The sequence below is a fragment of the Portunus trituberculatus genome, chromosome 22 (genome assembly GCF_017591435.1).
Source record: "Portunus trituberculatus isolate SZX2019 chromosome 22, ASM1759143v1, whole genome shotgun sequence".
NCBI classification, from domain to species: Eukaryota; Metazoa; Arthropoda; class Malacostraca; order Decapoda; family Portunidae; genus Portunus; species Portunus trituberculatus.
Genome location: NC_059276.1, coordinates 9,999,292 through 10,020,882, shown reverse-complemented (window position 1 = coordinate 10,020,882; position 21,591 = coordinate 9,999,292). Strand labels below are relative to the sequence as shown.

Below are 21,591 nucleotides of genomic sequence, written 5' to 3'. Positions count from 1 at the left end.
GGACAGGACGTGTGTTAGAGAGGAGAGAAATAGACTTAGCTTCGCATTCTCAAACACTTCTGTGCTTCATCTTTATTTCAAAAGGCTTTATCTAAATTGACACGAGTTTTTTTAAGGTGTTTTTACGGTTCTAGAGGCAGATTGACAAGATTTCTACATTGTTAACAGGAGGAACACTCTTGAAAATCCCGCTATTCATGTCTGTGGCCTTGGAAAATAGTCATGGTGAGAGACCAGAGCGTTTCTGAATATGGACCTTACCTTAAACACACACACACACACACACACACACACACACACACACACACTTTCATACCCAACATCCCACAACACTGCTACTCTTTCCCTACCCCAACACAGCACTCCCAGCGCCTCCAACCCACACACATACACACATCGTTAAAGTAGTTAAAATTATGATAACTTTGACCTCTCTCCTAGATCCTGGCATTAAGAAAACTATCATATCTTCATCTTTAGAGCAAGTCTTTATCCTACTTTCCCTATAAGCAGAGACCCATTTCTATCTTGATTTTTCTGTATGATTAGACCATTTTATTTGCATTAGGAAGGGTCTATGGAGGTCAGAAGATTAATGGCCAGAGTCTTCACTATTTTAATCCCAACATATGTTTTTGAAGCTGTACAAAATCACCAAATAGTAACCAGTATGTGAAAACCCTAAAATGAAGAGATTAACCTATTTTAACACCATGACACCCCAAAAACACACGTCTTTCACCTCCATCTCAAAGACTCACCTGCAATAATCATCATGCAAATAGTAAATATCTTCTCATTGTCCGTCTCTGCTGCCACGTTGCCGAAACCCACTGATGTCATACAGGTCATAGTGAAGTAGAGGGAGGTCACGTACATGGTCTTCTTGCTAGGGCCATCCGTCAACTCCAGCATGTTCGACCCGTTAGAGATGATGTACTTGTAAGGGGTTTGCGTGACGTTAGCTAGTTTCCACAGCCAGGAGTACTGGATGCCGTTGTCCGCGTCGCTTTTGCCTGTGTGAGGTGGTGCGATACGTCAAGATGGGCAGATAGATAGACAGACAAGAATTAAGTTAGTACTCTGTTTTCCCCGTCACTTATACTTGTGGAAATTAATTGGGCGGTGTGCCAAGACAGCCAGGAGTACTGGATGCCGTTGTCTACGTCGCTTTTACCTGTGTGAGTTGGTGCAGTACGTCAAGATGGACAGGTAGATAGATAAATAAAAAGATAGATGGATAGATAGATAGATAAATAGATAGAAAGATAGATTGATTGATTGATAGATAGACAATCATTTAGTATTGATTTACCCTCCGTTACTTTTACCTGTTGAATCTAATAAGGTACAGTATGCTAAGGCAGGTAAACACACAAACACTTACTACTCTATCACCATCAACTTTACCTGTAGAAGTGTTAGGTACAATAGACAGCTAGACAGGTAGACAGAGAGATAGACAAGCACGCAAGTTCGGTCAAGAAACATCACTCTTTTGATTAGATTACTGCCGCATTTGTGTCAATAACTGTGTGTGTCGGAGAAGAGGAAGAGAGGTGGTGGTGGTGGTGGTGGGGGAAGGATTATATAATTATCTTTCAAGGAATGGCCAAACAGGGAAAAAGAGAAAGAGAGAGAAATAAAAAAGGCAAGACGACACACAAATAGAGACAAACAATCAAATCCCTCTTACTTACGCAAATCACATGTCTGTCTCTTTCCCTTCACACACAGACACACGCAGGCACAGGCAGAATAAGACAATGCAACACAGAAACAGACACAAATACTTAACTCTCTTCCTTACACAAACACACACTTCTATCTCTTTTCCTTCACACAGTGGCTCGTATTCTTAGTCATTCTGTGTTTCACCTTCATTTCAAAAGGCTTTCTCTAAATTTACACGACTTTTAAGGTGTTTTTATAGTTCTAGAAGCAGAGTGATAAGGTTTCTACATTATTAACTGGAGAAACACTCTTGAAAACCCCGCTAATCATCTTTGTTGCCTTGAAAATAGTCGTGGTGAGAGAGAAGAGCGTTTTTAAGGAGGTTTTTACGATTCTTGAGGCAGAGTAACAAGATTTCTACATGATCAATTGAAGAAACACTCTTGAAAATCCCGCTAATCATCTCTGTACCCTTGCAAAATGGTGGTGAGAGCAAAGTGTGAATACGGACCATAGACACAGGCACACACACACAGACACACAGACACACACAAACCCATAGGTCTCAAGAGGGTTTCTGAATACGGATCACAGACACACACACACACACACACACACACAGAGACACACACACACTCACCTATGCTGTACCAGATGCACGCCAACCAGTGAGCCACCAGCATGTAGAAACACAGTAGCAACACCAGCATTGCAGCGCCGTATTCCAGGTACCTGTCAAGCTTTCGTACCACGCGTCCCAATCTTAGCAGCCTCACTACTTTCAGAGCAGAGAATAGTGAACCAATGCCCTGTGTAGAAAGAGTTAAGGATTTGCACATTAATTTCTCCCCACCCTGCAGACTTTGGTGGGTATACAAAGGGGTTTAAATAAGAAAGGTGTTTGTTATTCTATTCTATCATGTCACGTGTGTCTTGTGGTTATTAGTGGCTTTGGTAATAGTTTAGCACGCGTTTTTTTCTTTTTTTTTTCTTTTCTATTAATTTGTTTCTTTTATGAACTTAAATGAGGGTAAAGGAGTTCGATCAAGATATTTGGCTGTTGATTCTGTTCTGATCCGTATTTTCTTCTTTTTCTTCAGATTTTTCAAGGGTTTGCATTAATTTCTCCCTAGGAACTTTGTATTTTAAAGCAAGTTCGATAGAAAAAGGTGCTTTAATATTAATGTTGTGATAATTCAATTAAATACGCTTTTTTCAAGGATTTGCATTCATTTAGTCTCTCAGGAGTCTTCGTGGGCTTAAAGGGAATTAAATGGACAAAAAGTGTTGTAATCTCTCTATAGCTCTTCCTTATTAGTATTTGAGTAGTAAATTTTAATCAGTTTTCTTTTTCCTTGCTATTTTTTCTTGGATGTGTTCTCTAATCTCCATCTCTTCATATCTCCTGTTTCTATTATCTTTTTTTTCTCTTCTCTCTTTCATTTGCCTTGTCTCTGTTTTCTTAGTCACCTGTCATTGTTTGCACTGCTTTCTTCGTCTTTATTTCACTCTCTCTCTCTTCTCTTTCTCTTCCCTCTTTCATTATCGCCTACTTTCCTCCCTCTCTATTTATCATCCCTTTTTTTTCTCCCCTTGTCATGTCCCTTTCTTTCACTTTGTCTCTCCTTCTCTCATATCTTCGTCTATCTCTTATCATCTCCCCTTTGGCTCTCTTTGTCTCCTATCTTTTGGATCTCCTCCTTTGTGACCGATCTTTGTGTCTCCTCATTGTCCTTCTTTTGTTTACGCCTCTTTGCCTTCACTCATCGACCTCCTACTTCCTGAGTCCACGGGGGTTTGACACAGTAAGGCAGTGAGTCAGTGAGGTAATAAGTCAGTGAATCAAAATTGTATATTGATTGTTCAGATAAATAGAGGAAATGAGGATTCGCTAAAAGGAAAATAAAATAGGAAAATTATTGAGAATGAGATGGATTTTGTAATAGGAGGATTTTGGAATATAGAAAAGGCAACATAAGATATAACTTAAAAATATGAGAACTGAGAGAAATGGAAAGGAAACTAAGTAATAATTAAAATGGGAAAAACTGTTTGTCTTCTTATTAACCTCTTCAGTAGCAGGACGCGATTCCATATTCATTTTGGTTACTATTTTGACGATTTTATACAGCTTCAGAAACACATGTTGGGATTAGAATAGTGAAGACTCAGGCCATTAATCTTCTGACCTCCATAGACCTTTCCTAACACAAATGAAATGCTGTAATCATACACGAACCCCAAAATAAAAATGCCTCTCAGTATTGAAGGATATAGATTTTTCGTTTATTTTTTCCATTCTAGTGATGGTTTAGTAAGGACTCTGCATTGTAAATAGGAGGAGAAATAGGTATTGTTCTTTTAGTAACATCTACAGCTCTTCTAGTACGTAGGGAAATGGAAGTGATCGTGGATTTTCATAATGCCAGTGACAGTTTACCAATGGCTTATCATCTTAGCCTCACTGATAGACCGGCCATGCAAACCCTTCCCTTTTCATCGCCTTTGTAAAATAGAGCCCAGAAGGTTTGAGAGTCCAGGCCCTTGAGAGTCATCCGTGCCCCGTGGCTGTCTGTTAGCGCCCGTCACATGGGTCTAAATGGCTGAGACTTTATGGTAATTGTTATGGTGATAGAGATGAGAGCAAGGTGAGGCGCTGGTTATCCTCACGTGGCCAGGTAACATGCGCTCCATCACCTGGCGATCTGCACTCTATGTTCATTAATTCGACTGTAATTGTCCAAACTTAATTTCTGGCAGCGTCCGTCTCACTATTGATTAGAGTCGCGCGGCTCATTGAAATGTTTCCCTGGTGTGGGCGGCGCGGGGTGGGCGGCGGCGGGTGGTTTATTGTTGATCGGGGTGAAAGGTTGACTTGTATTGATAAATTTCTGTTTTTTATTGTTTGGTAAGGAAAGGTGAACCTGTCCTGCGTCACGGTGACCCTGCTGTGTGTGTGTGTGTGTGTGTGTGTGTGTGTGTGTGTGTGTGTGTGCGTGTGCGTGTGCGTGCGTGCGTGTGTCTATATACGCGTGTGTACGTACGCAGATACAAGAGCAGTGTGTGTTGGGGGACGTCCATGCTGGCACACTGACACATGCTGCAGCACAACAACCAAGGCCACGGAAGCGGGAGTGCCTTAATGGACACACCACACAGGACTCGCGGCGCGGTTGTGGTCGGGGGGGGGGTTGTGGCGCGTACAGTGCCTGAGGGGCCATGGGGGAGGGTGGTGATGATAGGGCGCGGGGGTGGCACCGGAACAACCCAACAGGCGTTATAATGGGTAGTGTTCCTGGTGGTGTGCCTGTTGCCGCCGCCTGACTCGCGTGACAGCAGATTGAGGGCGCGCGGGGCCGCCTGTCAGCTGTTCCCGCAGCGTCGCGGTGAGCTGTTACGGGAATGCTTATGTCGCTGCTCGTGTGTCGCGTCACGCCCACTAAAGACTAGGTTTCTATCATTCTGTGTTGCTTCCGTGGTGTGACAGGTGAGTCCCGCGGCGGCGGGTCGCTGGCACAGCAGGGCCGTGCTTCCTGCTGGCGGTACCTCTCCTGGTGCGGGCTGGCGGCGCGGCAAGGCACTCACAGGGAGGGTAATTTGGGGGGGAGGGACGTGCTTAGGGCAGTGAACTATGTACACTGTACACACGCGATGACTTGACGCACTGTATAGCAATTTACGTCACTTACTGCTTTCATTATCATCATCATCATTATCATCATCATCATCATCAAAATCATTATTAACATCATTATCATTGACAATTTAAGAAAGTTTCTTATTTAGTATCTACATGATCTATTATTTACTTATTTACGATGCGCTGCAGCAAGGCTGGCGGCGGGGTCCAGGCAGCACAGGTGCGGGGGAGCGGCACGGCGCCTGCATCCTGCACCCCTGGCCAACCCATCGCCATGCCTTGCGCGGCGCACTATTTAGAGCCTGGCATGGAGGAGTGAGGTGCGGGACAGACAACTAGCTGGGGTGCGGGTGTCTCACGGGTGTGGCTACTGCGAGGGTGCCGGGTGTGGTCTGGTGCAGAGCGGGTGCGGTGTGTGTGTGTGTGTGTGTGTGTGTGTGTGTGTGTGTGTGTGTGTGTGTGTGTGTGTGTGTGTGTGTGTGTGTGTGTGTGTGTGTGTGTGTGTGTACTGTGGTCAGGACACCCGCGAGTGGATAAAAGAAGATGAGGTCAGGTCCCAGAGGTTCCCGCGTCCCGCCGCTGCCCCGCCACGCGGCGCCGCCCCAGCAGTGCAGGGCGTGGCGGTGGCGGGGCGCCTGGAGGAGCCGGTCAGTGAGGGTGCCTGCGGTGCCCTGGGGGCGGCGCGCCATGCCTCACTGTGGGCGCGGGTCGGGAGTGTGGCGGTGAGGGCTGTGGTGGGCCTGACAAACTGACAGACCGGTGTGTGACAAGAACAAGCTGAGGAAGGTGAGGGAACCCGTGTGTGTGGGAGGGCGGGAGGGGGGTAGGACCTGCCCGAGGAGCTCTGACCGGCCCTGTCCAGGGTGCCTCACCTGGGGTGGTGTGGATGGGAAGGAGCTTTAAAAGCCCCTCAAAGGGAAGCTGGAAGAAAGGTTTTATTTGAAGAGGCAAACAATACTGCGTGGCGGCAAGACTCCCACCGAAACCACTTGTACTCTGACTGGCTAGGCCTTCAGGCCGGCACGGGGCGGGACTGGTGGTGGTGGTAGCAGCGGCGGCGGGAATGACTGTACAAGTGGGTTCGTTGGGCGCCCCCGTGACGAGAAAGGCAAGACTGGGAGCAGCTAGGGCCTGGTGCTCGCCCCGCTGCCCCGTCACCAGTCGGCAGCGGGGCGGCGGGCACGTAGCCTGGCTAGGGTAGGTGTGGGTCAGTGACAGTGTGTATCCAGGTGTCACCAGACCTCCTCCTATGTGTCTACTGTCATACTGGCATAGCAACAGGTACGGGTCACTACGGCAAGAGTGTGCACATCAGTGATGCTGTACACCAGTGAAGGACAAGGGGCGGGTCATGAGTGAGTGGCTGCCGGGCCTGCAGCGCGCGGCAGCCAGCGGGCGGGGAGTGATTAACAGGTGTGAGGGGCGGCTGACAGGGCCCGTGTATTAAACACATGTTGCTGGGGACGAGCGTGTGTGTGGTTCGAAGGGGAGGAAACGGGAGGCTGGAGACAGGAAAGAACACTAGTAATTGGATGGCGTGGGGAGTGGGGATGTGGGAGCAAGGGTGGGGTGCTGTCACGGGGGGCGAAGGAGGAGGAGGAGCAGGGGACGAGCGTGAAGGTGGAGGCGGCGATGGGGGAGGGGGAGAAGCTTGGCGATGGCAGGAAGCACACACAAGTCCTGGACACTTACTTTATCATTCACTTCTCCTTGAGAGCCACACTTACTTACATCTTCATCGTGGTCAAAAGCGTTGAATACATCATAAGGTAGGCACGACAAGAGGTCTATCAGAAACCACGATTTGAGATAGTTCATTCGTATTATCTTAGGATCAGACACCACCTCGCCCCCTGGCCCTACAAAGGTGGTGTGGAAGTTGAGCACGATGTCTATGAAGAATATCACGTCAACGATTGAGTCCACCACCAAGAGAGACACGTCCTCTGAGGTCTTGTACTTGAAGGCCACGTTGTAGGGCACCATGATGGCCGTGTAGAAGGTGAGGAAGAGGATGACCCAGTCCCAGATAGCCTGACGGAGGTGGTGAAGGGGGTGGCATTAGTAACACACACACACACGTAGCTACATACTTCCATTCTTATTTATCCTCACATACCCTGACGGAGAGGCTGAAGGAGAAAGTATCAGTAACGCACACACACATACACACACCTCTTGCTTACTTCCCTAGCTATGTATACCTTTCAGCGCACATGTAGGCCTAACTAAACACACATAAGCCTAATAAAAATATGCATACGTACAGTTTGAATATATACTTTTTATTAGGGAAGAGGGGAAGTTGTCCAAGAGCACCAAAAGACATAACAAAAAGCCCCACTTGATTACCACACACTCTCTCTCTCTCTCTCTCTCTCTCTCTCTCTCTCTCTCTCTCTCTCTCTCTCTCTCTCTCTCTCTCTCTCTCTCTCTCTCTCTCTCTCTCTCTCTCTCTCTCTCTCTCTCTCTCTCTCTCTCTCTCTCTCTCTCTCTCTCTCTCTCTCTCTCTCTCTCGTATTAAAAAGCGCCTTCCCTCTCACCACGTCAATTTTCGAAAGCCACAGAGACTACTAGCCGAGTTTTCAAGACAGTTTCTCCTTATATTAAGCTAGAAATCTTATCAATCTATCACCGGAACCATGAAAATACTCTCCAAAACACGAGTATCTTCACCTAGAGCCCTGGGAAAGCCGTGATGGTGAGAGGGCAAAGCGTTTCAGAATACGAATCTGTCTCTCACCTTGAAGGCACAGTAGTGAAGCAGAATGTGTGGCGGAGTCTTCGGTGCTTCCTGACGATACTGAGGCATAACATCGCTGTTTAGGCTCATCATCTGCAGGGAGAGATGATGTGGTGATGCTGGAGGTGGTGGTGGTGGTGGTGATGGTGGTGGTGGTGGTGATGGTGATGGTGGTGATTGTCGTTGTTTTCAGTGGTTTTAAAGTGGTGTTAGGAACGGTCAGTCATGCACACAGACACAGTAGAGGTGTAGAGATGGTAGTGGTGGCGGTGGTAATGGTGATGACTGATTGTGGTCAGTGAGTCTGTGGGAGTGAAGGAGATGAACACATGCACACACACACACACACACACACACACACACACACACACACACACACACAGACATAAACACACGCAGGAGTGGAAAGAAAGTCAACACAGCCAGAAAATTTACCATAGAAGAATACAAGGATGGTAGAAGATGCAGATAAATAGATCAAGCACTAGATCCTCTTAATATAACAGTAAAGGAAGTGGTCTGGGTGCATGTGAGCGCAAAGAGTAAACAGAAAGGTAAAAAGTATTATAATAGAGATTACAAGCTTGAGGCAGTCCTGTACATAGCAAAATACAGATCGAGACAAACAGACAGACAGATGGTTTATGAGATTACACGGAGGAATCAGTCGTGTATGAATGAGAAAGAGATTAAAACCAGCGAACAAATACATTTCAAGACATAAGCTTCATTCAGTCCCGTAGAAACGCAATGAAAGATTAAGACAGACAGACAGACAGATAAAAGAAGACAGGTGTTTGAGGTGACTTACGTGCGAGGTGAGGTGAAGACAAGCAAAGAGACGGATATTGCAAGACTCGTACAAACAGAGAGACAGACACCAAAAAAAGACAGATGAACGAGGCGACTTACGTGTGTGATGTTGGATTGCTTGGCCACATCCTTCATGACCGGCAGGTGTGAGGAGAACTGAGTCACCAGCACCGACCTGCTTCTGGTGACCGAGCGGGCTAGTTTGGCGAACTTGCTGAGGCCCGCTTGAGGAGAACAGAAGGTGGTGAGGTTAGGGAGACGGAGGGACCGGGCGGGGATGGATGGGAGGGAAGGATACAGGTCAGAGAAGTCAGAGCCGTGCATTCTAGACTAGTCACCCTCGCACTCGGGTGTTTAATGTGGTCAGCCGTATTGGGGCACTTCAAAATGTTCAAAATGGTCATCGGTTGCGCCAGTGTGAGGGCAAAAAAAACTGGGTGGCAAGCCGAAAGTAAGGCACCATGCTGGCTACAGTGTGGGGCTGCTGGGGAGTGAGTGGGGCTACACAAGGACTTGTACAGGGGGAGTAGCAGGGATAGTTGGAGCGAGGGTAGCACTGTGTTGGCTCTACAAGGGAGGGTGAGTAGCGGCAAGGTGGCAGCAGCAGGTGGCCACTCTAGTCTACATAAGGCAGGCGAGGAATTCCACTTAACACCCTTCAAAAAGAGAGAATTTACTCTTATATGTACACACAACGAGTAAGGACATCAAACAACATCGATACGCTCATACAGAATTACAAAGGGCAAGTCGGTTGTGGGTGTTAGAGGCGGCAGGATGAGCCAGACGCTTCTCTCCGTGTGGCGCTGGTCTGGGTCACTCTGAGGGAGGCAGCGGGAGGTGACAAGAGGAAAGGCGGGAGAGAAGCGACCGTCACCCGCCGGCACACACAGGACACGAGGGAAGCTGTGGACTGGGAGGGAGGTGTAGGGGGTGTGTTGGAGGGTGTGGTGACGGCAGGAAAGGGGCATGGAGGGAGGACAGTGCCGGGAAGGACGGAAAGGGCCAAGGAACTACAGGCTCTGCGGCCACACACAAATCCACCAGTCCGCAAGCACCACCACAACAACTATCGTCTTGGTCGCCTGTACCCGCGTGTCACCCTCCTCCTCCTCCTCCTCTTGGCTCACCCACTCTCCGCCAGCACCGCCGCCGCTCGGGAACCTGAAGAAAACACTGTAGGAGAGAATTTCTACCGGGCCGCGGGTCATGTATCTATTCATGAAACACTAGAGCCTTCCATGTGATCAATTTAACTGCGATTGGTAACATTTGAACGGTGCCAGAACAGCTAAAGAGGCACTGCGACCTTCCATTCAGGCGGGCAGTCACGCGTGGAAGGTGAAAGGAGGAGGGCAGTGCGGCGCGGTGGTAGAGGCGACCAAGAGTGGGCCAGGGTTACCTACTTTTGGTGGGCAGCCTTCCCCCAGAGCTCTCGGTGCTGTCCGATGCTGAAATGACACACACCTCATCACCTGTCACGTCACCTCCCTAGATATGAGTCAGTCCCGGCCAAGGTGTCACGCCCCACGCTGCTCACATCACCATCATCACCACTAACATCACTCACCCATCCTTTTCTCTTTCATCCTTCTCTTTCTCATTATCTATCACACTCATCCCTGGTTAATTTCTATCTTTCATTCATCCCTGTCTTTAGTTATCATATTATCACTTATTCATCCTTGTTTTTTTCTTTTTCTTCCATCCTTCTCTTTCTCATTATCATCTGTCATCCCTCATTCATCTCTGTTTACTCTATTTTCTTTCATTCTTCCCTGTTTCTCATCATTTCTCATCATTCATTCGTGTTTATCCTATCTCTGTTTCCTTTCACCCTTTCTTATTTCTCTCATCATTTATTCACCATTATTCACTCACTCATTCATGTTTAGTTTGTTCTTTCTCTCTGTTTCCTTTTATTCTTTTATATTTCTCCTCTTTCTGTTTAATTTTTTCATCTCCCTCTCATCCATCGTTATTTATCATGTCTTTCCCTGTTGTTTCTTTCATTCTCCCTATTCATCTTTCTTTCTTTTTCTCTGTTTCTTTATCACCATCATTATCATCCACTTTTACTCACTCACTCATTTACTCATCCTATCTCTCTCTATCCTTTTTTTTCCTTTCATCCTTCTTTGTTACTCTTTCTATATTTCCTCTTCCATCTTCTCCTTCTTCATCTCTTTCCTCTTTTTCTCTCTTCCCTTTTCTTCTCTTTCATTTACTTCTTTTACTCTCTCTATCTTCCTATTATCCCCTTTACATTTCATTATTATCTGCCTACTCCTTCTTCTCATTTTTTTGGCCTCCTCCTCTCCCTTCTTCTCTTCTTCCTCCTCCTCCTTCTTCTATATAATCACAAAAGATAAAGAAAATGAAGAATTAATCTGAAATCACACACACACACACACACACACACACACACACACACACACACACACACACACACACACACACACACACACACACACACGCACGCACGCACACGCACACGCACACACACACACACATACAGTCTGGCTCACAAACGCACCTATTTCGTTAGATAATGTGAAGGAATTAGGCCAGACTATTTCTATTCTTGTGTTGAGAAAAATTAGGTATGTTTGTTGGTCAGGTAAGGAGCATAAGCCTATCTTAGATGAATACAGGTGTGCCAAGAGTGAAGGGAAGGCAGGTGTGTTGTCAGGAAGAGGCGGCGTCACGCTAGGCAAAGTGGAATGGGAAGTAGAGTGTGTTTAGTGGCAGTCACACTAAGCAGAGTTAAATTGCAGTCAGAGCTTTGGTGTTTAGTGGCCGAATGCTTTGAGAGGTTAATGTAATGAGTGTCTTACAGTTTACTAAGCAACGGAATAGTTAGTCAAATAAACTAGTCCAAGCCTTACCTTTCCCCGTACTGAAAGTTATACAAGTAGATAGTAAGTCAGGTACGGAAATTTAGGCCAAGGAAAGATTCTTGTATGGTTCTTGTGACAGATCAACAAGAATTCTACAGTGTCGTAAGAAACTCTGGTGAACGTGGCTGGTTATCTTCATGGCCTTGGAAAACAGTCTTAGCGAGAGAGGAAAGTGTCTCTAAATGCTGGTCTGCGTCTTAGCTTGTCCACTTCACCTTGTTTCCTTTGCCTCTCGCCTCGCATGACGCCACCTCAGGGGAAGGCCAGGGAGGCTTAGCGAGTGAACTAAAGGACGTGAAGTGAAGACCAACAGGTGTGCTTGATACAGAGAGGTGAGGTGAGGTGAGGTGAGGTGAGGCAGGTGTGGGTGTGCTGATTAAGGTGCTACTGTACTCTCTACACAGGCATCTGATCAATCCTACAGGAAACCCTATATTCCTTAACACAAATTAGTTTCTTTTAGTTCCTTCTGTGTTCCTGTGAGTCTTTAGCACCTGTACCTCTTCCTATCCAGTGGTGATGGTGGTGGTGATGGTGGTGGTGGTGTGGTGGTGGTAGGGAGTGAGAACTGAGGAAGGGGAAAATGAAAGGAAAAGAGAGGAAGAGCAGGTGGTGGGAACACTTAGAGGGGAGTGTACCTTTCTAGTGTTTGTGATGATGGTATGAGGGAGACTGAGCTGGTGGTGGTAGTGGTGATAGTGGTGGTGGTAGTGGTGATATTGGTGGTGGTGGTGGTGGTGTGGCATTAGAAAGAGAGAGACGAGAGACAGAGACAGAAACAGACCACCATGTTATAAAACTCACCCTGATCTCGTCCTCACCAGTCTGTATAGAGCAAGAGACGTGTGTAGTCGTGGCTGTGACAGTGACAGTGACAGTGACCCTCTACAGAACATGTGCAGGGGAGGGAGTGAGTGTCAGTGTAGCTACAGACGGACAAATACAGAATGAACACCATCCACAACTGACTCGCTGACTGACTGACTGACACATGGATACTTTTACCGTGTTGGTTTGAAGGGCGTTAAGGGGAATGAGTGAACCGGCACAGGACCAGTACTAAGTAAGGTCTTGCTGTCAGGCCTCCCTAAACCATAATGGGCGACTCCACGCGGGAAGCAACACCCTTTAACTCACAGCTTTTTGCTTTATTTTGGCCATCACCCTAGCATTTATTTATTTTTTGTTTTAATTTAACATTGATATTAGCTCTACCTTTTTTTTTTTTTTTTTATTTACAGCAGCGCCTCTCTCACTTTTATCTTGTTGGGGGTGACTGGTGGAAGTGTAGCTGTGTTTTCTAAAGGGACTACCATGCACTGATGGTTCCTTGCAGCTTCGTTTTTTTTGGTTCAAGAGGGGAAGTCGGCCAAGAGCAACAAAATATGAAAAAAGACCCACTTGAATGCCAGTTCCCTTAAAGATCAAGATAGAATCAGCCAAATAAGCGTTGTTATCGTATGTTCGTGTGTTCTTTTGTTCAGCGCTTGTTCCTTGAATTGACAAAGTGATATCTTGTCGTTACTTTCATTAATTTCACTGGTAAACGATTTTTTTTCTCATATTTATCCATAACTTCAAGAGTTTTCATGTATTTTTTAACCTTCTTTTTCCCTAATCTCTTTAAACAGTTTCTTTATGAGGTAGAATTAAGATATTTTCATCTCTTTTATGTGTCTAGGTAAACAATTTTCTCCTCTTTTCTTCATCAAAGTAAACGATTTCTTAGTGCTGTGAACGTCAAAGGAGGAATATATCAGTGAAAAGATTGAGTTTCTACCTTTTCTTAGAATTAATCACTCTTTCTTTTATATCCAATCTGAGGCAAATAATTGATCCCATGAAAGAAAGAAGGAGTCCTACACGCTGCTAATTAACATGGAAAGGTCAAGGTAGGGCCAATTATACTGCATGACCTTGACTGTTCTTAGTATCTCTTTTTATGGATCTATTTTCACTTGGTTTCGATCGTTTGAGTTGTTTTTGTATTTCAGTTTTCGGCGCTTTGTGATCTCGCTGTTGTGACGCCAAAGATTTGTCAGTCATTTGTTTTTGTTTCAGTTTATTCAGTCTGTTAGTCATCCATTTCTTCCTTAGTCAGTTATTTAATAGTGTTTCTCTTCCATTCATTCAGTTAATCAGTCACTCTTTCATTCAGCCAGTCAGTCAGTCAATCAGTCAGTCTTTCTTACCTTTATTTCCATCAACTCATCAGTCAAATATGTCTTTATTACGTCTACTAGTCAAGTAATCCATCAATTCATTCTTTTCTAATTGAGTCAGTCTATCTATTATCTATTTAACTCATCCGTTCACTCACTCACTCTAAATCATTCAATAAATCTAACTTCCTTTCCTTTAACTCCTCCAGGCAACATTCGTCTTTCCATTCCAATCCAAGTATTCTCAGGTTAGCAGTCCCAAGTGGTGACCTCAGGCGCCCCTCTCTGATAGGTAAGGAAAGATGAAGAAAAGGTCTGTTCATAGTAATTCCTGTGTCAGTCGTAAGGATCGATGTTGCATGTTGGATGTGTTCGTAGTGCTCTCTCTCTCTCTCTCTCTCTCTCTCTCTCTCTCTCTCTCTCTCTCTCTCTCTCTCTCTCTCTCTCTCTCGCTCTCGCTCTCGTGCCATCTATCCTTGTCTATCTACCAGCGTCTCCCTGTCTATCTGTGTCAGTTTTGTCAGTAAGAGAGAATCATCACTGTATGAATATTTCTGTGCAACGTCCTGCTGGGAAAGAGAGACCAGGTGAGGGCACGTGAGGTAAGGTAGGACACAGGGCCCTCTCTCTTTCCCCTTATTCTCTCACAAAGTCTGCATGGTGAACTTTCCTTGTCTCGCAGGGTCAAAGCTAGGGTGATGTAGGGAATATCTCTCTCTCTTTCCCACTCCAGAATTCTTATGTTTTTCTTTGATGTATTTTCTATTTCTATAAGTCACACCTTCGAATCCGCTAGTCACGCCAAACAATCATACATTCCATTCATTCAACGCTATAAGTCCAGTCAGTGAGCGCTTTTCGTCAGTCACACACCAAGGGCCGCCGGTCAGTCAGGCAGTCAGTCAGTCAGTCAGTCAGTCAGCAAGGCAATTCCATCCGTTCATATAATTCTGGTCAGTGGCTCGGCAGGTAATGGAGATATAAATTGAAGGTGACAGGTGGAATCAGCGAGTGATGGAGGCGTTGCGTGTTTCCTTGCCTCTCCCTTGCTTCTCCCTCACTCACTCCTGATGGTTACCAATTTGGCGTGCGAGAACCGCCTGATGGGGAATACTAATGGCGCCAGTTGTCAAGGGGTAGAGCTTCCCGCCTCGCTTACCTGTGGAGTCGCCCATGTGTGGTTGTCATTACCTCTACGGGGGCGATGGTGCGCATGCTTTTAGAACGAAATAGCTGAGAACGTTAGGCCAGCCAACCACGCTAACTCCACACTACGGCGCGGCTATTCTAAGGCTCCTGCACACACTTAGACATGGCACATCTCCGCCCGCGCCTCTCACAGCTGAGGGAGGAGGCTCTGATCGCTTGCTCCCTCATCAGGAGGACTAACTACACGCCTTGAACCTCGTCCCTGCATCACATCACATGCCCTTGCCTACATCCCTGTCTCAAGCGCCCCAGGTCATGGCAGCTCGTAGCTCTCTATGTCTCCAGCCCAGTCTGTCCCTATACCCCAGGCTGATGACACGCTGTATCCCGCCTCAAGCCTTGTCCCAGTTCCTCAGGTTAGGTCCCAGCAACCCTGATGTGTCCCTGGAGGTCTGAACAAAACCCCGGGCCAAATGTCCGCTAGATAAAAGCTCAAAATCACCTTAGACGAAGCTTCCTCAATGTGAGTCTTGATAAGCTGGATGTATGCTGGATGTAATGCATGTTAGAATTTGATATATTGTTCCGAGAGAGTTTTGTTCCCAAGGGGTTTTGTTCCAATGTCCTATGGGGATTAGTTTCAGGTGGAGTTTGTCCTACTCTGTCCCAGCGGTCCAAAGTGTCCCATATCCTTTGGTATTGTCCCTCAACCAACACTGTGTCCCGCGGCCTGAGTGTGACGCCCGTGTTAAGGTCCAGTATTCTTAAATGTCTCGTTGTCTTATCTTCACCATTTTTAACAGGCTCTAGTGGAAGTTGTTTGGTGTCTCTGCTGAAATATTTAGGGCCTAAAAATACATTTTTACAAGTGTCAAAACTGTCCTTATTAGTGCCCAAATGTTAAGCTCTAATGACAATATGAACTTGAGTGAGTGCGTGCATGTGCCCAACCAGCCAACCCGTGCCCCGCCTCAGCATTCCAGGAGCCTCTGTAGCCGCTGTAATTATACCAACAAGGGGCAGGACGTCACGTTGTAATTATGTGGAGACGAGTGTCAGCACAAGGAGTTTATTTAATGAGCGTGTCCCAAAGCTGTCGTTTAGCATGATAGTGTCCGGAAGCTAATTGTTGTGACCCTGAATTCTACACGTCGCCATCCGGACACTTCTCTGTATGTGTGTGTGTGTGTGTGTGTGTGTGTGTGTGTGTGTGTGTGTGTGTGTGTGTGTGTGTGTGTGTGTGTGTGTGTGTGTGTGTGTGTGTGTGTGTGTGTACTGAGATTAATTGCTAATATGTAAGTCAAGATCTCTAGATACTGGGATTGCTACGTGTAGGTCTAATGAATTCTTGTAACTTCCTTTATACTATTTAGTTACTACACGTGAGATACCGATTGGGAAGTCTCACCTGTCCAATTTGTCCCAATCTGTTCCCACCTGTGCACAATTTTTTGTGACCTACTTCACCTGTTCAATTACTGCCCGCATCTTTCCCACCTGTCCTACTTTCTGTCATCAGTGCCCCACCTGTCCAAATTTATCGCAATCTATTCCAATCAATCTCACCTATGTCCATTTTACCCACTTGTTCTTACCTATCCCTTTTATTCCAATTTATTCCCACCTGTGTCCATCTCTACTTGTTTCTACCTGTCCAGATATCCTCCAACATCTGTCCATCTTTGTCCACCTGTTTCCATCTGTCCAAATGTGTCCCCATCTATCCAGATTTCTTCCCACCTGTGTCCACTTTTGTCTTGTGTGTCCCCACCCTCCCAATTTCGTGTCCCACGTGTCGTCAGCCTCTTACCTCTGGAGTCTTCGGCCTCGATGGGTTGTTTGAGTGGCGTGATGTCCCTGAAAGTGCACAGGAACAGCACCACAATGTCCTTCTCGTTCTTGATGGGCGCGATGTGCAGGAGGAGCCATAATGGAGTCCCTGTAAGGCAAGTGTTGGTGGTAGTGGAGTTAGTACCTGCAGAAGGAGTGACTAGAAGGGGCTGTGTGCGGTGGGTGAAGGGACGCTTGAGGAGTAAAGGATTTGTGGGTAGGATAAATGGATAGGAGGCGTGAGGGAAGATTCAGGAGTGGGGAGAGTGTGTGGTGCAGTGTTGGGACGGTAAGGTATCTGGGTCAGGGGGAGGAGAAGGACGAGGAATCAAGAGAACCAAGAAGGGAGGCAGTGGGACATTGCCAGAAGTAGGACGAGGAGTAGGACAGGTGTGTGCTTGACAGGTGTGGCTTTTCCTGCGCCTGTCTTAAGTAATTAACCCTTCAGACAGCATCACTCCATAATCTGATTCAAGTCTTCCTGACACGCACCTTTCTGGATCCCTCTCTACAAAATTCACACAGGCTGGGGGAGTGTTGGTGAGGAAAGCAGGTTCTCGTGGTGTGGTTTGTCTTTGCCTCTAGGGATTTGACTGTGTGAGAACTGGTGTGGGAGTGTGGGAAGGTTTTATGGAGTTAGTCTAGCAATGATCGTAGTAGTTGTTGTACAAGTTAGTTGAAATTGATGCTAAGTAACGGTAGTAGTGTTAGTAGTGATGGTAATAGCAGTAAAACTAAGAATATAAGTGTTTATGGGTCAGTGTGATAACAGTAACATAAACACCAGCAATGGTAGTAGAGGTAACAGTGGCAGAGACAGTTGCATAATAGCAGTAATAGGGAACAAGTGTAGCCTACATTCAAAGGGGCAGGCCAGAACAACCGCACTATGTATCACGCCTTTCTGATGGGGGCAGGAGGGGGAGATGGGGAGGGTATCGAGCGACCTGTCTCCATGGCAACACAGTACCTGGGCACATGTAATTACCTTCACCTGGGGACGCCGCCTGGCCACCCATCACTCGCACGCAAGGCCCTTCACTCCTGCCGACCTTCATCCACCTTCAGAACCACCATATGTTGCCACCCCGACCAGTTGGTGAAGGGAAAATGGTCCCGTAATTGAAAGCGGTTGAAATTTGCGTGATTAAGTATCTGCCTTTGAACGCTAAGATCGCGTTTTTATACCTATTTTACCTATTTCCTTCAGGTTATAGAATAGTGATAGAATAGTGTCTGGCTTCGGCGGTATTGTATGTAAGAGTATATGAAATTTGCTGGATGTACTGGCAAAGATATTCAAGCCGTCTTTTTCTTTTCATAGAGTTTCAGTTAATGGTTTCAGTTAGTTGAAAAAAAAATTGGTATGGTATGTGAAAGTATGTGGAATTTGCTGGACGTACTGGAAAAAGAAATTCAAGTTATCTTTTTCTTTTCATATTATTTCAGTTAATGGCTACAGTTAGTTGGAAAAGCAGTATTGTATGTGAAAGTATATGAAATTTGGTAGATGTACTGGCAGAGAAATTCAAGTTGTCTTTTCTTTTCATATTGTTTTCACTTAATTCTATATTGCGAAGCTGAAGTGATGGAACAAACTCTGGTCTAATAATTGAAAGCCCTTGAAATCTGCACGCTTTACCACCTGGCCAAGGACGATAAGCTGTTTTATATTGCGTTTTATTTAGGGAAAGTTTAACCATTCGGATATTATTTAATGTCACAAAGCCGGAAATTATAAGAGCTTCAGGTTGTTAAAAGGAAAATTGTCGGGTAATTGAAAGGAGTTGGAATTGATCGGGTTCACTGCGCGGCCAATAACGTTAAGCTGTTTTTTTGTCCGCGTTACTTTTAGGTAATGCTTTTTCAGTTGACCATTTTACGTCGCGAAGCCAAATAAAAGAAGTGAAAGAAATGAAAACAAATAATGAAACAAAATAAGAGAAAAAAATGTCGACAGTGCGAAAGAAAAAGAACGAAAAATTATAAAACAAAGTACGATAAACAGACAAATAGAAGAGAAATAATGAAAACCAGTGATAAAAATGTAGACTAGACAAAAATCGAAACTTTACGCAAAATAACAATCACAATTAAAAGGAAAATTGTGTAATAATTGGGAGCTAAAACTGACATCATTCACTTTTTAATCCTTATTTTTCGGCTTATTTTTTCCGATATTAATTAAGGTTTTCAGTCTTATTATCCTCTCTAGGCTCACTAAACCTAGTTAAATGAATAAAGGTCAGGTTATTTCTAGACATTTTGGTGGTATTTTCTTTTCCTCCGGCCAGGTGTGTCAGATTCTCATTAGGTCCAGGTATATGGGGAGTAATACAAATGACAATCTTATTTTCCAGGTGACCTAAAGAAATTAAGCCATTTTTTCATATTTCTACTGACTTTTCTTTTACTTTATCAGCCAGGTGTGTTTTTCTCCTACCAGGTGTGTCAGATTCTCATTAGGTCCAGGTATGTGGGAAATAATATCAATGACAATCTTATTTTCTTCATGACCTAAACAAACTCATTTTTTTTCATATTTCTTCTGAGTATTCTTTTTAATTTACGAGCCAGGTGTATTTTCCTCCGCCCATGTGTGTCAAATCCTCATTAGGTACAGGTATATGGGGAGCAATAGAAATGGCGAACTTATTTTACACGTGACCTAAAGGAACTAACTCATTTTTGTATATTTCTTCTGATTTTTCTTTTATTTTATGAGCCAGGTGTATTTTCCCCCGGCCAGGTGTGTTCGCTGCTCATTAGTGACAGGTGTGTGGGGTCACCACGGAAGTATTATCACAAGGGTGGACGCTGGCGGGCCAACTTAAAGGTGAAGGTGCAGGAGGTTGTTCCTCTGCCTCTCTGTTTACCTGTTGATGCCTGGCCCGCTCACTCCCTCACCTGAACCCTCCTCCCTTCCCAGGCCCCTCCCATCTCACCTGGGCCCACCTGTAAGAGCGTTTTTACCTTGCCATTAAGTAAGAAGGGATTTTTAAATTATGTCTGCTTAGGTTTGTTAATGGAAGTCCTTTGAGATTGATTTTCTTTCTGTTTTTCTCTGTTTCTCATTTTTCTCTCTCTTCCATCTCTTGTTTACCTTTCCCCTCCTTCTCCTCCTCCTGCTGTAGTGTTAGGCAAGAGGGAATAGTTCTTTAAAGGCTCGTTTCCTACTGTTCTTCCTTCTCCTCCTCCTCCTCTTTGAATTGAGGGAGCTGAAGGGGCGAGGCAATGCAACAAGACTTTTATGTGTCCCCTCTGAGAATATGGCGCCGCTCGTCTCTCTCTCTCTCTCTCTCTCTATCGTTCTCTCTCTCGCTCTCTCTCGCTCTCTGATTCTGTAACTTCTCTCCTTTTCTCATCCATTTTCTTCTTTTCTTTCTCTCTCCTTCTATTTCTCACATATTTCTCTCCCAACCTTTCCTCTCCCTTTAGTTATTTCTATCTAATGTCTCTTCCTCTCACTCTTTTCTTCCTCTTCTTCCTTTTTTCAGCCTTTTCTCTTCCTTTAGTTACCTTTTTTTCTTTCTCCTTTACCTAATATCTTTCTCCTCTTCTTCTGTCTTCCTTTGTTTTCTTTTTACCTTCTCCTTTTCTTCAGCCTCTTATCTAAACCCTCTCTCTTCCTACGTTCCTACCTTCCTTTCTGAAAACACTCTTCTCTTCCTCTCCCTTTGTCTTTCCGTATCAGTCGCCCCCATCCTCTCAGCATCCTCTCCCTCTCCTCTCCTTCTCACTCTCGCTCTCACTCTCCCTGGTCTCGTCTCACTGGTCGTTCCCTGTCCTCGTCCTGACTAATCTGGTTGTCTGCTGTCGTGATGTGGATTAACGACTCGAGGAAAATTGTATGTGACGCAGCCAACGATGCTCTCCGTCTACCCAACCCTCTCTCTCTCTCTCTCTCTCTCTCTCTCTCTCTCTCTCAACGAGTTTTGTCATTTATTTTCGTGTTAATTGTAATATTTTTTTTTTTATCATGTAGGTTAAATTTCTCGTATTTTTGACCGTATCCTTTCTTGTCCCCTCATTAATATTTATTATTTATGAATTAATATTGAGATTTTTTTTTTTAGTTTCTCATTATAAAATAACATACGCAACGTGTTTTTTATGTAGTATTTTCTTTGCATTGATCTGCCTTGCGTCCGTGACCTTCAAGGGATAATAGGAGATAATATAATGACTTGCAATGACCTCACATACGCAGCGCGGCAATTTCAGGGATCCGTGAAGGTAATTAGGCGTCACCTGGCCTGCCTCTCACCTGCTGGGATGATAAGGACGTGGGAAGGGTAAAGGTGTATGTGTAGGGGGAGGAAACTTGTCATCCTACCACTGCCACCAATATTAGTAGCTGTGTCCCACCTCTGCCACCAATATAGGATAGTTCTTATGTGTGCGTGTATGTGTGTGTGTGTAGCTATAGTCAACGTGCATAGGGATGTGAGAATAGTAAAGATGTATTTATAGGGAGAGGGGGGCTTGATATCCTACCACTGCCACCATTATTATCAGTTGTATCCCACCTCTGCCACCAGTATGTGTTAGTGGCTATGTGTGCTTGTGTGTATGTTGCTATAGTCACCGTGCAGCACCCAGGCAGAGCAGAACGCACGCAGGGAAGAGGGTCCTGAGGTGAAGGTGTTGGTGTGGCGATGTTCCTGCCATTGTAGAGCT

General features: G+C 45.4%; 1 protein-coding gene across 1 annotated transcript in view; it reads right to left on the bottom strand.

Annotated features, from left to right (window-relative positions):
* Positions 1-21,591, bottom strand: part of LOC123507319 (potassium voltage-gated channel protein eag-like) — a 157,939-nt gene that overhangs the window by 17,223 nt on the left and 119,125 nt on the right. The window contains 7 exon segments of the mRNA XM_045260079.1: positions 762-1,016; positions 2,315-2,483; positions 7,046-7,348; positions 8,058-8,150; positions 8,970-9,094; positions 10,277-10,321; positions 16,892-17,020. Of these exon segments, the coding sequence (XP_045116014.1) occupies positions 762-1,016; positions 2,315-2,483; positions 7,046-7,348; positions 8,058-8,150; positions 8,970-9,094; positions 10,277-10,321; positions 16,892-17,020 (1,119 nt within the window).